Here is a 15,914-nt window from a genome sequence, read left to right as displayed (position 1 = left end):
GGTGAAGATGACTGATAGATAGGTAGATAGGTAGGTAGGTAGGTACAGACAGACAGACAGACAGATAGATAGATAGATTAGGTCACTGGTAGATAGCACATATGTGGATATTTATCCATATATGTGTGTGTGGGTTATATATATAATTATATATAATATATCCATATATGTGTGTGTAGATATATATACAAATAGATGGATAAGTAATAGAAATAAAGATCTGTAATAGATAGGAGGTAGATGGAGAGAAGGATAATAATAAATAGAAAGTGACAGTCTGTAATTATAGATGCTTTTTTTCCCTCCTTACTATTGTCATGTTATGTCACTGTTTTTCAACTGACAGGCCTTAAGGAACTTTTTTTATTCTTGTGCTGGCTGGTGTGTGGTGACATTCATCCTGGGAGTTTGTGACCGACATAATGACAATATCATGCTGACAAAGTCAGGCCACATGTTTCATATTGACTTTGGAAAATTCTTGGGGCATGCACAAACATTTGGCGGTATAAAAAGGTCAGTACACAAACATTTATTACAGTAATTAAGCAATGCCCTAAGTAATATATAGCATATAATGGCAAAGAAGCCTAGCAAATAACTTGTGTCAAATCCCCAGGGTAATATATGTATGATTATAAGTCTAATAAATGGAAGAAAAGACTTTTTGAGTAAATTATTAACAGAAGAGAGCTTCTTCAAGATGTTAAAGAACTAAATTGGCCTTACTCCATGGGTTGCTAAATCTATTCCAACTAATTGTTTCAATTAATATTTTTTTGTAAACTTTAGGAAATCATGCATGAGTTGATGGTCTTGATCCATCTGGTATATTGCCTGTAGGGGATAACCACCTGTGTCTTACATATAATACAGTCAGCCAACTTTCCAACCTGCCTTAGCCTTGAATAATTCCTCAGATGTTTGCTGAGTGGCCATCAATCAAGGCACTATGCATTAAAGGCCAAACAGCTCTACAACCCTGGCTTCCCTCATTGGTGTGGTTGGAGGGCAAAGTGCCTCCCATAGGCTCACGCATCTGGATCTACAGCTAATGGCTCTTAATTAGAAGGTTCTGAGACTTTGAGGAGATGGAACCTGACTAGAAGAAGTGGGTAGTGGAGGGAGAAGCAGTCAAGACTTTTTGGTCCCTCTCCATTGTGCCCTATCTGCTCTCTGTCTCCCTGTCTTGACTGCAGAAGGGTTCTACACAACCTTACACTCTGGCCACATTGTTTGAGCCTCTGCGAGAAACCGTATTCCTTCCTACTGGATGTTAAAATAAACTTCTCCAGGTATTTGGTCAAGGTAATGAGAAAAGTAACTAAAAGCAATATTAAACTAATAAACAAAGACATGGCAGAAACAATAAGAACTTCCCGTAGGAAATACAAAGCGAATATCCGGGGCGGACATGCCTGGTGCAGGCTGCTTTGAAGGGGCTTCTCGGAGAAGTCAGAGGTATAGCATCAAGGAGCAGACCATGCAGATGCGGCATAGGGAGGGAGCGTCCAGAGGGACAAAGAAACTAGAACATTCCCCTGACCTGAGACTGCTGGGAACCCAGAATTCTCAACCTGCCTTCTGAGAAAGCAAACACAGCTCTGCTAAGGAGAACAGGAAGGCGTTCACACCCTGTACACAAACAAGGGCTCCCCTTTAACCAGCTGTAATTGGGAGATTATAAAGGATTGACACCAACAGATTAAATCAAAGGCCATCACAGCCCCAAGGTTGCTTAAGGATTCCAGGAGACTACTTGTCTAATCCCTACAATGGAAATAAAGAGGAATTTCCCAACTTCCTAAAGCCAATCGGATTTTCTTTCAAAGTATTGCTTAATCTTTGTTTCTCCTTATTCTCTAACGGAGTCATAAATAAATGTGATGATGAAATCAGGTACCCACAATCACATCTTCAGTCAGTTCTTTGGTACTAATGTCGGTATCATAACTTCATCATGTGAAAAAGACTGCAGTAATAACTCAAGCTTGACTGTGACCAGCCCTTGATGGTAACTTTCCTCTTAAAAGGCAGGAGAAATAAAGACGCACTCCATCTGTAACCACAATTACTCCTCTAACTTTCACAAAGTCTTATTTACTGTCTTTTTTTCTGACACTTTCAAAATGGATAGAATCCATTCGGTTTAGTCTCACTGCCCACCCCTCTTATATTCTTCCACTCCCCTCAGCCCTGCCCGGACATCCCTATAGGTCCCATTCCAACATCCATATGTGTTTGCTTTGTTTGTGACCCATTAACTTTAACTCTGTGTGGCCACACTGTTGGAACTGTCCATTTGAGTCTTATGGCCTCAGTGCCTGGTGCGGCACTGTAGACAATGACTGTCCCTTCCCAAGAATCCGTCAGTTGCCAATAGTTCACTGTGGAGGGTATACGGGTTAGCTTGATGCAAACTAAGGTCACCTGAGAGAGAAGAACCTCAGCTTCGCAAATCCTCCATCAAAATGGCCTGTGGCTTGTCTGTGGGACAGTTTCTTCATTGTTAATTAGTAAAAATGGGCCCAGTGCATTGTGGGGGATGACACTCTGAGCAGGTGGTTTTGGATTGCGCATGTACATGAGTGTGTGCATTCGTGTGTTTTGAGGGGTATGCATGTGTGATTGTGTGTGTGTATATGAGTTTGTGTGTATGTGTGTGGTTTCCTCTGAGGGGCTACATGTGGGTGATTGTGTATGTGTTTTCAGGTGTTTGTAAATGTGTGTGTGTGTGTGTGTGTGTGTGTGTGTGTGTATAAAATAAAGTGTTTAATCCTAGAGCTATCATATAGTTTACATACAATCTTTAGTAAGTTCCTTTTCTGTACCTCAGTTTTCTCATCTAGAATGTGGACTTTTGTCTGAAGATTAAGCAATTCAATATATGTAAATATAATTCATGGGTGGTAATGTATTCCAGTAAATCATTCCTAACCTGTGGTGTCATTTTGGGCTCATATCATCAAAGCTTAAAAGAGCCTGTTCCAGGTACCCTTTCTCAACAGTGTCCCTGATAACATTATTAAATACTAGCTAGAAATGAGCCATACTGGGAGTAATTACAGCATGGAGTGTGGCGAAGGACATAGACTAATCAATTAATCTTCTTTAAGGAGAAAATTCTGTAGGTTTTCAGTTAAAAAAACAAAACCAAACAAAACATGGGTTGACTGAGAAAAGTTTGAGGACAAAGAGAAGAGAGAAGAAAACCATGTAAGTCCTGATTGCCCTTCCTTCCTGCCTTCTGCCAGCCACGCTTGGCACCTGTGCTGCCTTTGCCTAAGCATCAACGTATCTCTCACTGTCAGCCTCGATTATCCCTGGTTCTGAGTCTAGTCTTTAAGGAAGGACTACAAATGTGCCTCCAGAGTGTAGTTAGGAACCTAAGCTGGATCTGTGGGTATAGCGCAGTGGTAGAATGTGCGTATAGGGTGCATCCAATCCCAGCATAGGAAAGCAAGGAGGAGAGAGGGGAGGAAGTGAGAGGTGGAAGGTGTGCAAGGAAAGAGAGGAGAGAGGGAGGAAGGGAAGGAGAAAGGGAAGGAGGGAGAGAGGAAGGGAGTGAGGGGGAGGGAGAGATGAAGGGAGGGAGAGAGGAAGTGTAAACTGGGAGGGGAGAAAGGAGGGAGGGAGGAATGGAAAGAGGAAGAGGGGGAAGGAGGGGAAAAGAGAGAAAAGTGGGAGCAGAGAGAAGGGGAGGGAGGGAGAGGAGAGGAGGGAAGAGATGAGGGAAAAAACGCCATGCTTCTCATTCTGGGTGAACAACTCCATGCCGAGCTTAGTAGGAAATACTAAGTCTCACTTCTTGTAGATCACAACTACAAGTGATCAAAATGCTTACATGTAACTTGTGTTTATCTGGGTTTGTTCCTTTTGACCATTTAGACCCTCCTTCTTTCAAACTCTCACTGACACGTTAGAACATTAATGAATGTTCTCCCAGACAGACTGATTCCGGTTCCTAGCAGGTACCAGAAGTCATGGAAATTATAGCTGCACACGTTTCTTATCTATGACTCAGAGGAAAGCATACAGTAATCGTAAAGATCCATTCAGTCTCCTGGCCCTCACTAAGTCCTGCCTCACCACAAATGCAGGTCATACTCATATTGAGAGGGCCTGTTTTGCAGAGGTGGCTGCTCTGTGTACCCCATTTCTAACAAAAAGACAGGATATGCCTGAGTCTCAAGGGAGCTCCTGACTCAGTATCTAAAGTTATTAAACAGTTAAAGAGCAGAGACTTCCAGGACACTGAGGACTCACAGTGCTTGTACAAGAGTCAGGACAGGAGGGAAAACATTTCACATTTAAGAAATTAGCACAGAAGCCTTCCTCCACTGATAATTGCTTAGAGCGTGGAGATCTCATGGGCTTCCGTGTTCGTTCTGTAATGCGTGCTCACGTTGGCACTGTGGTTATATTGTTCATGTGTGGCTTTCCGGGCTGCCTAATTACACAAAGTTCTATCCTACTCAGTGGAGACTCCAGATTTGCCTTCCCAATTAACTCAAGGATATTAGACAAGAGACTTATATTCTTTCTGTTGGGCGGCAAACTGTGCTGTCTGGAATGTAGGTCATTTGTGATGTCAAGGAAAAGGCAATTCTAGCATCCCGAGGACACCAAAGCCATTTGTACCCAGACTAATGATGCCATTTGTGATTAGGGAAGCGCACGGCTTTCGGATAACATCTTTAAAGTGACACATATTAATGTTCCTATGGTACCTCTTTGCAACCAAAACACTTCAACTTCACAGAAGTAGTAAAAATCATCTTGATAATAGTGACAAAGTGTGTAACGTCACCTAGTCTTGATTTCAGTTCAAGTACCAAGTATGTCATTCCGACACTCAAATCTTTCAATCCTAAGACTGAAGTCTCTGAAGAGTCCCTTTACTGACTCTTATCGACCTCCCTGTTAAAAGGAGTAATGGTGAGCTGCTCACAGATCCCAACAGATACATTTTTATGTCTTAAGTTCGCCTTGGAGCCTGGCGCTTCTGTTCGGTTCCGAATTCCCTGCCTTCATCACTGGTATGAAGCCTGATGCTGTCTATAGATTGTTGTGGCTTTGATACAGGCACAAAGCATGTGTTCTAGATCAAGGACTATATCATGGAATGTGGGCTTGTGTTCTTTGAAAATGGCCAAAGATATCCTTGAAAGCTTCCTCCATGTTTGACACATGATAGCTTTACAAATGGAGACCCAAAAAAAAAAAAAAAATGAAAGAAAAATGCTTAAAGTGAGGACCAATGTTTTCTATTTGGCAAGCAAAGGCAGCAAATAGTTTGAGTTGTTAGACTAAGTGTGTGCAAGGATGACAGTCATTGGCAACATAACCATTGGATGTTGCCATGGAGACCCCAGGGTCACCAATCCCAGCACAGCTTGTTCTCCCCTGCCTTGGGACAGGTAGAACTTTCTTCAGTTAGTGCCCTATGTTTCATTCACCACATATTTACAGCCAAGATGTGTATTAAACTCATACATTTCAAATCTAAAATCAGAAGCCTTACAAGATGTTTGTACTGTGAAAAACACAAAACCTAAGTCTAAGAGGGAAAGCAGTCAGGGTTATACCCTTTGATGTCTGCATATTCCTTTTCAATGCAAAGCAGGCAGAACTCTACACTTTTTACTTTTGCAATAAAAATATTAAATGGGTATAAATAATAATTCTTAGGATATATGATGTAAACATCAGAGACTACCCCATCCTATAGACTTTAGAATGACCAGAGATCACCTTAAGTCATTGAAGTCCAATGGTATTATCTAGACTACATGACTTACATTTGAGAAAGGTGCTTCTAGGATTCTGGTGCCTAAAATAGTTCATGTTTGCAGTCTTTGAAAGGGAAGCCTTCTAAGGGGCTGGAGAATCAGTGAGAAATGTGTGTGCTGTCAAGCCAGACAGCCTGAGTTTCAGCTCAGGGCTCACATAGTGGAAAGAGAGAACTGACTTCTTCAAGTTGTCCTCTGACCTCCACATACATACTATGCCATAACCCCCACTGCGTGTGCGCACATGCGCGCACGTGTGTGTGTGTGTGTGTGTGTGTGTGTGTGTGTGTACAATGTCCAATAAACATGGAAGCCATTTGTCTTCTGAGTATGGGCCTCTTTGTAAAGGGAAGGTCAGCATCAGAAGCACAGGCGTAAGGATACAGGCCCTCGGGTGATCAGACTTCATTGTTACCATCAGCATGCTTCATTCATTCCCTGAACTCCCAATTGAAAACTGGTTATTACACTGCAAGGGATGATGTTACCGTTACCATGGTATTTCTCGAGGACAAACACATTTGAAATTCATAAAAGCAAATTTTAATAACAGCCAGGTAAGCCTTGCTGCTGTATCCATATTACAGTCCAGGGCACGAAGGCGTCATTGAAACGTGGTATCTTAGTAAAATCTATTAAGATAATAGCTGAAAATGAGACTAAGATACGACATATTCTTTACCAGTTACCCTTAATGGGAATGGCTCAATGTTACAGAACCACTGAGTAATTATTCTGAGGGTAGATGGTGGAGAGATTTCAAGCAGTGATTAGGATTCTCTTTTAAAGATTGATAAGCTGTAAAGACATTTTTGCTACAAAGATTGACACTCTGAGTTTGATCCCTGGGGTAAGGTAACTACACACACTTACACACATACACATACATACACACACATATACACACACACAAACACACTGAGAAAAGCAGAGACAGACAGACAGACAGACAGACAGACACACACACACACACACACACACACACACACACACACACACAGCACAAACTCACAGATGGGACTGGATGCAGAAGGAAAGGAAAATGGGACACATCTTCTGTGAGTAGCCATGCGGTGGCCGAGGTGAAGCTTGTCTGAACTCACCGGCCCTAGGCTGCTGGAAGGGAAGCACACTGCCCAGCCAGCGTGTGGCCACCTCCTGTCCTTCAGTGCTGCTGTAACCCCATGGCCACCTTGCTCTTTCACTCTGCAACACATTAGTGCTCTCACCTGGGTGCTCGAATTAGAAGACCAACTCCTCCCCCCACTGCACCGAGAAAGCAAATCCATCCCAAGGGAGAGTGCTTTACCGTGGACTGTAAACTTTCCACACTTACTAACATCACGACCTCGTCTTTCTCCTCTTACACAAATGTCTCAGCCCCGTTTTCCTCTCCTCTTCTGATGACCGTTGTAGTCCCAGCAACCATGTTTTCTCTGCACAATTATCCATTACTATTCAAATTTCTTTTTGGGTAAACTGAGTCCTCAAAGGTCAAATGACTCTCCTCCACGGCCCGCAGGCATCATGCTATGCTCAGCTTCCCTTCTGGGAATTTTCCCTGTGGATTCTTCACCTTAATATTCAATTTTTTAAGTTTACCAAATGGGATTTATTCTTTATCATTTGGTAGAACCTGAGCTGGCTTGCATATTACTCATGTTCCGTTCCCCCTGATGTATCAAAAGGTCTCAGTGAAGGGGCTCTAGGCAGCCCAACCATGGAAAAAAACGGTTCTGCAGGCCTTGCCCTTCTCTTCCCTCTACCTTGCTAAAACAAAAACAAAAAAACTATTCATTCTCCTGAGGCTGACCAACAGGGTGGCAGCTTTCAAAGTATTGATGTCCAGTAATCAAAAGCCCTCTTTAGTCCACCTAATTAACATGCCCAATCAAAATGAACCAATTCATCCTAACATGGGGTCTCTCCTTTTACCTTTATAGACTGACATTTGCCTGTAGACAATCTCGTGGCTGTCCACTTTCTACCCAGAGGCAGAATTTGTTGTCTCCTCCCTAGGACAAACACCCTTCTCCCCTCTCCTTTGACCCCTTCCCAGTCTCTCGCTCTATCCCTTGTCTTTCTCTTATTCCCTGACCTTTGTCTGTCTGGAGCAAATGCATCTTCTATGGGCCGAGCACTTGGTCTTAGGGTGCCTTGTGTCCATATGAGTTCAGTTTTAACTCTTCTGCTGCCACCTCGAAGGCATCACTGTACCCCAGAACCCCCCCTTCTGCAGCCTTTTGCAAAGCATTCGCAGGGTCGAATCCAGAGTGGCTTCCTTATCCTAAGCCATCAAATGTTTGCTTCTCTAAGACTCCCTCTTGCCTTGTTTCTCTCATGTCTTATGATACTGTTTTCAGCTACATCCAGATAATTCAACGAAAAGGTTGAAATAGTTGTAGATTTACATGATTATAATAAGCAAAGCAAAGAGATCCTTTACGTACATTCAGTTTTACCAATGGTGACATCTTGTAGAATTATAATTTGCCACAAGGTACCAAAGGTGACACAGTCAAGATGCACCTGGTTACCTCTAGTCCCCAACCTTACTTCTTTATCTCAGAACAGTCTTCCACCCTTTCTTCATTTCTACCATTTTGGGATGTCTAGAATATTATATCAATAGAACAGTCGAAAATATGCTATCTGAGGGCTTTGTTTTATTCTTACTTTTTTACTGTCCAACAATGCCCTGGAGTGTCAATCCCAGCTGTTGTTTTCAAAGCTGTGCCTTTTGATTGACCAATAACATTCCACAATCTGACTGTAGTGCCGTCTGTTCAGCCATTCATCTGCTGTAGGACATCTGGATCCCTTAAGGTCTCTGACTACCAGGTATAAAGCTACTATGAACAACGCATGTATGGAGTAAATAAATCCAGGTTTTCCTTTCTCAGATAAATGGCCAGAGCTGTGACTCTTGGGTTACAGGTGGCTGTATATTGCTGTTAACTTCAAGAAGCTGAAGACAAATAGTTTTTCAGAAATGAAAATAAAGGGCCAAAAATGGGACATGTGACATACACTTCTACCTGACAGTGTGAGCAATTCAGCTTCTCCACATTCTTCTCGTGTTTTTACTCATATGGCTAAGTGTGCTACTCTTATTGTAGGTTTAGTTAGTGTTCAGGAAAGTAATGTGTTTATTGGTTATCTTCATATACTTTGTCATGAGATGTCTCTTAATATCTTTGTCTGATTTCTAATCATATCATTTGACTTTTTAAACTCAAAGTTTGAGAATACTTTTATATTTTTCATGCTAATTGCTTATGGTCTGTATCACTTTCAATGATCATTTTCCAGACTTTCCATTGACTTTGCATCCTTTTGACACTGGATTTTGCTAATGTTGATAACATGCTTCATTCCAGAAATGGTGTGCCTAGTCCTCAGTCCCAAAACTTCTGTATTACCAATGTCTCTGGGTCCATTTCTAGAATTTATGAGACAAGAGACACTTGGGAAACTTACCAGCATGTTATTTGAGTCCTGACATGGCTGGGTGGTATGCCTGTAATTTTCAGGGACTTTAGTGTGATTCATTGGGTAACATAAGAAAAGACAGCATTTGACCCACAAGAATTTACCTCCAGCCTAGATCTTTTGTCTAAGGTCCCAAAACACATGCTGTATAATCTTGTTCATCATCGGTGGTCAATCTACAAGGTGTGTCCGGTGTAACTTGGATGCAAATGGCAGTCCCTCTGAATGATGCTCTTCAGTCTTCCTGTTACACAAGGAAGAGAAGCTGAACTCCATGACACTACGGCTTCCTTCTGTTCCACGTCATCACCCCCTCGCATTTATAATCTTGGAACCTCTTTTAAGTCTTCTCACTTCTCTGGATCTGTATGCCACATGACTCATCCTAGTATAAAATAATATCATATGCTATCAAACATTTCTAAAAATATCTCATCTGATCTGCCCAAATATACCCTTCTTATCTCTTTTTATTGAAGATAGAACCATTTTTTTTCTTAACATTATTGTTGTTGCTTAATTAGTTTAAATTGTCCATGTCCCAATGTTATTTTGGGGTGGGAGGAATAGGACAGGGTATCATGTTTACCAGGCTGACTGCAAACTTACTATGTAGCTAAGAGGACCTTAGGTTCCTGATCCTCCACCTCCCTAGTTCTGGGATTACTGGCATGTCCCACCACAATCACATTTACGAAGTCCTGGACATGAAACTCGAGACTTTGTGTATGACAGGCAAATAGTGTAGCAGCTGGGCTATATCCCCGGCCCACAACACAATACTTTTGAAAGCTGTTTAATTTTACCTACATGTCTTGTATATACAGAGAGAGACTTGAGTAGATGCCCACTGGTGATTAGCTGTGGTGCTCTGACATTCATGGGTACACCTCTTATGTTCAAGTCACAGAATGAGCAGCAGCAGACCTCAGTGAGTGAGTCCTCAGTGAAGCAACCACTGGCAAAGCTTCTCACAATGACCTCAGCACACCGGTGCTTTGTACAGAACTGCTCTAAGGCTATATGGGGAGCTGACATAAACATGACACTAAATGTCAACTATGAAGACCTAACTAACATTTCTCTTATCAAATAAATGTATCTCCTCAGTAATTATTATGTATCTCAGTGTAATATACCCTTACATTTCCAAGGGTATCAGCATTTTTTTTTTTTTTTTAAATCACCAGGCCGCTCCTTACATCTGCTGGAAATCTGTAAAACGCTTTCAGTATTTGTACTGAACTCTTGGAGAAAGTTTTGGAGAAAGGTTAGTCATATGTTTATACACAAGTGAACTTTAGAAACATGATGAAAGAATCGTAACAAGCTTACTCTGTGGTCTTGCCACACAAATGCTGAATTATCACCAGCTAGTCACTGTGCAGGCTTTTATTTGCTGTTTGTAACAGAATACCATCAACATATTGTTTCAGATTCCGAGACTGTGTAAAGGAAGGAGAAATGCTGCCTTTTCTCCTGAAAACCATACAATTCATTTGTTTTTCTTAAAAAAAATAATCATAAGACTTTTAGCAAGGAGCAGGCTCTATTAAGCAATACTTTTTAATTAACATATTTTATGTTCTACGCATGTGTGTGCCAGGGTACACAAGAAAAACTCAGAAGACACGTTGTTAAAGTGAGTTTTCTCCCATCACGTGGTTCTTGGGGTTCTAACTCAGATCATCAGGTTTGGTGACAAGTGTCTTTACCCAGTGAGCAATCTTTCCAGCCCTGGGAATATTTATTACAGGTAAAACTCTTTAATCTTATGACTGGTTCAGCATCATATCATTAATAATGGGCAAGTGGGAGAGAAAGCAAATCAAGAGGAGGAAACACACACATACACAAATACACGCACAGGTACACACATACATGCTCACAAATGCACATGCACACCCTAATTCACAAACCACAGCACAGCTAATGCTTCTGTGATGTACAGGAACCAGACAGATTCCTCACTGCATATAACCCTACCTTTTATTTACAGAAGAGCTCTAATGCATTCTTATTTTTATGAAATTTACTGAAAGTCAACAAAGATAGATAAAGATGGAGGCTTTAATTTTGTTGGGCTCCCAGGCCTTTTCAACTGTGATGTTTACAAAGTGAAATCTGTTTCTTCAGTATTGATGTTAGTTTACATTTTTCTCTCATTTGGATGTTTCTTTCCCGTACTTAAGCTTGTGTGTGGGTTTTCTGCATCTGCTTTCTCATGGCAGTTGAAGGTGATGTCATTTCACAGAACCACAAAAAGTTTCTAAGAGAAATCATTTTAGCCAACTGTATGTAGTCTTATCAACTAAAAACTGAAAAGTATATCTGTCACATTAAAAAAGTTTAGAAATTTATAATATTTTAGATTTTTGTAAAACTATTTCGAAAGTTCAATTCATAGTAAAAATAGTATAAGGTGGGGGGAAAGTATCTTGTGGATTTGTTTCTGATTATAGAAGTCTAAGATGTTCCCAAAACTTTCCTAAAATCTGGAGCACAAGGTACTTCTCTGTTGCTGTGATAATACAGGACCAAGAGCAAGGAAAGGAATAATAAGGTTTGCTTTGGCCTGTGGCTCCGGAGGGATTGAATTCTTATTCTGAAAGGTGTGGTATTCTCACAGAGCAGGAAGCTGGCTGATCACATTACATATCTACACACAAAATAGAGAATGGAAGGTAGGTTGCAGCTCCGAGTTCACAAGGCCACACCCAGAGCTGTAGTCTCTCCACCCTGGCTCCACTTCCTAAAGGTTCTCCAAACAGCACCACGAACGCAGGACCACACAGTTAAACTGTGAGCCTGTGGGGCACATTTATTCTTCAAACAACCACAATTAGCAATAGTGAAAATTGCAACAATGCACAATCTAACAAATGTCTAACAAAATAAAAGACCTATGTGAGGACCCATGCACCCAAGCTGTTTATGATGATAAAACCAGGATTAAATTAAAAGTTCACATAGAATGGAAATTGGTGCCATTTTTTAATGAGAAGACAGAAAGAGTCTTAGTTGTGATAAGGCTCAGTTCGGCAAACACTTGTGGCTGTTTGAAGACTCGCAGTAATACCTAACAGCGATATCTAAAATGTAACAAGTGCTCTTATGTCATTTAAGCTATGAGAGAGCCTCTCAGCAATATCAATAAGCAAGTGTTTCCAGTCCATCTGGTAAAGAATGAAATTTAGAAATAGATTTGGTAAGTCTCTCAAGGGCAAGATCTAGTGGTACACAAAACCCAAGTTTGAAGTGTGAGTCGCAAGACCTCCAGCCTGGGCTCTGTGCTTCGAGCCTCACTCCCCTAACCACAGAATCCCCTGAGAGCACAGTGCTCTCTGTGGGCCGGACACAGGCATCTTCTCCAAACTGGGTCTCTCATGAAGTCTAGCAGCTGCGTGTTTGGCACACATTTTAAACATGAGAAAATGAAGTCACAGTGAGTTGGAGATTTAGACCCTGTGCTTTTGTTCTGTGCTTCCAACATCTTTTCTCCCAGACTTGCTGAAACACAGCCACAGAACATGTACCACAGGATGAGTGGGAAGCCAGGGAAGGCCAATGGCAAAGCCAGTGATCACGGTTTGAGGCATTAGAGCACGTGAGAGGTTCTGCTCAGTGCGGAACCCAACACATTTTACTGAATACGTTACTGGGCAAAGATATCAAAGCCAATGGAATGCTTCTTGTTATTTTGACCCCTCTTGATAATAAGCATGTATTGTACAATACAAATTTTATTATTGCACTTTGGGACAGAATCCCACCTCTGAGACCAGGCGAACCTGTAATTCAACATGTAGTCTAGGCCAGCCTCGAACTCAGTCTGAGCAACCATTGAAGCGCTGGGATTTGCAGGTGGGAGCCACTGTGCCTAGCTTTAAAGTAACAGTTTAAAACAACTACAGACACAAGCTGTTTTGGAAAAGGCTTGCCTGGTAGCCAGAGTCCACTTCGTCAAGTGTGCTTGTCCAGCTGTTGCATTCGATTCCCAGACTTCAGAAAGGTCTAGTTAAGTCACATCAGTGGGATTTCTAGCTCGGCGATGTTTTTATTAAAACAGCTGAGCCTTGTACCAGCAAATAACACTATTCTATTCTAAAGGCTCCCTGAACTACCTCTCAATTTCTTCAGTTGTGATTTGATACAACCTTACATGAACCCAGGCTGTCAAATTTAAAACATATGTCATTCTATTTTAACCACAATCGTGTCCCCATCTAGGGGCTGCTAGAAGAATCTAGGTCAGCTTGGTGTAAAATGGCCCTCCCTGATCTATCTGCTGAAACTTCATCAGATAAAGATGTCCCTGCCCCTCCTACCCGCTTCACCCAGAGTTGCTAATGATTCATCTCAGGACTAGCATGTCTAATAATTTTGAAGATGGGACCTGCTTTTCCATCCTTGGGACTACAGGGGGCAGTGTGACTTGTGAAAAAAACATGGTCTGCACTGACCTGGTGTGCTCAGCATTTTTTACTGAGTCATGTGTGAAAGGAATTATAGCTCCTTTCTAAAACTCCCTGTGCACTAAGCATATGACAGAGAATTGGTTACATCTGTTGCTGATGTTTCATAAACTATCTTCTGAAAGCAATTGTCATGAAAATATCTTAACTTTTATCCAAATTCTCTCCCTAAGGAGTCACCCTCCCAAGGGAGAAAAAAAAAATAGCTTTTAAGGCTATTTTTTTAAGAACTCATTTTTTTTATCACCTCCAAATGTGTCAGTAACCAGACTGCCAGTGAGGACTTGGCATAACTCTTCCTGTACTGTTCATTGGAGCCTGTCTTCCTTCAGTAGATACATTGTGTCCAAACATAATTGGGAATTAAACATTTCACACGGTAAAGACAGACACTCTAGCAAACCTTTTGCTTTCTCCTCTTCCGCCCAGTTATGCAAAGGCCTCAGTTACTAAGTTTTTCCACTGATCAGCAATGACCCACGCTAGACTGGGAAAAACTTGAGTGGAAATGTGTTGCAGTAACTTCCTGCGTTAACCTTACACACCACGCCAGCTCCTCATGGCTGTTACTATGTTTTATTTATAGGGACCGAGCCCCTTTCATTTTTACCTCAGAAATGGAGTACTTTATTACTGAGGGCGGAAAAAACACACAGCATTTCCAAGACTTCGTGGAGCTTTGCTGCAAAGCTTACAATATCGTCCGGAAACACAGCCAGCTGATCCTGAGCCTTCTAGAAATGGTAAGCCTCTTGGGGAAATAGAAAAAGTCCTGAGCTTTCGTGGTGTCTCCTTTCGCCATCTACTTCTTCTAATGGGTTGGAGGTCCCCCCCCACCCCATCTTCATTTTAAAACAGTTTTTAAAACAGAAAACAGTGGGTGAGCAAGCAATTATGTTTCTTTGCAATTTCCTGTTAGTTCTAGTTTTCATCTCAGGGGTCACCAGTGGTAGCCAGACTGGTCCTTTCTGAGGGGTCCCCTGGAGAGTTGACTGGGGCTCAAGAAAAGTTATTTTTAGAATAACTTCTTTGGTTGTGTTGTCCCTTTTTGAAACAGCCTCAAATTTTCTGTTTGACTTACATATGATGTAAACTTCATAATGGAGATGAGGTAGATTCATTCTGGCTCCTTTGTCTCAATATCTGCCTTTGAATGCTTGGCCACTATTCATTCATATTAAGACATTCAGGCTCAAGAATGCAAACTCTAGAGTTGGAGAGATGGATTGCTGGCTAAAAAGCATGAAATTGCCCTTGCATAGGACCTGAGTTCAGTTCCCAGTCCCCACATCAGGTAACTCACAACTCCAACAACCGTAACTTCAGCTTCAGGGATCTGAGGCCCTCTTCCATATTCTACAGGCAACCCCATGCAACTATGCACAAACCATATGCACACGCATGCACATTTAATGCACCACAAAGTAAGTCTAAAACTGTAACTGGTGAATTAGTGAGCAGACTGTAGATTGATGCGTTTAGTGTCATGTATTGGTTCTGCGGAGCCATGGGTCAGAGAGGATTCAGTGTTTTATTCCAGTGTCTACTGAAAAGAGAAGAGAAATAGTCACATGGCACAAAGAAGAGGCACAAAAGACAAAGAAGTGTCTTTTGGAGAATGATGGAATGATTTCTTTAAGTGCAAATATGCATTATAACAATTACATACACCCATAGGAGAGGAGCTTACCACTAGTTTATTTGTGTATCTTCAGTTCTGCTAATAGCTGTTGAAGAGACAGGTTTGGTGGTTGGGTCTCCCTGATTTGGAGTGCCAGCTTAGCATTTAAAGGTTAAATTCTCTGGGTGCACTTAGATTTAACCTACATACTATTTCCTTTTAAAATAAGGATAATAACTTGTATCTTATGGAATTGATGGATAAATGGCCCATTAATAAATGCATCATATGGACCAGGCATTATTATTAACAGACTAATTTTCAAAACTCTAGCTGATAATTAACTTAAAGGATTTACGATAGTAGCTGCCATATATGTGAGTTCGGTTAATTAATGTGGTGCTATAAGATCGCTGTTAATTTAGTTTCAATAGTGTCAGGTTAGGAATATATTTCAGTTGGTAAAGTGCCTGCCCAGTACTGTAGACAATTGTCTATGGTGCTACACACTTGTAGTTCTAAAATGCAGAGCCT

General features: G+C 41.4%; 1 protein-coding gene across 1 annotated transcript in view; it reads left to right on the top strand.

Moving 5' to 3' along the window:
* Nucleotides 1-15,914, top strand: part of PIK3C2G (phosphatidylinositol-4-phosphate 3-kinase catalytic subunit type 2 gamma) — a gene marked incomplete at both ends in the record, with an annotated part of 303,735 nt that overhangs the window by 197,363 nt on the left and 90,458 nt on the right. The window contains 2 exons of the mRNA XM_080913719.1: nt 347-516; nt 14,346-14,502. Coding sequence (XP_080769845.1) covers nt 347-516; nt 14,346-14,502 — 327 coding nt within the window. The remainder of the gene's footprint in view (nt 1-346; nt 517-14,345; nt 14,503-15,914) is intronic.

This window comes from Micromys minutus (genome assembly GCF_963924665.1).
Source record: "Micromys minutus genome assembly, chromosome: 3".
NCBI lineage: Eukaryota > Metazoa > Chordata > Mammalia > Rodentia > Muridae > Micromys > Micromys minutus.
Note: the sequence above shows the minus strand (reverse complement) of the source record. Positions and strands in the feature narration are given on the sequence as shown.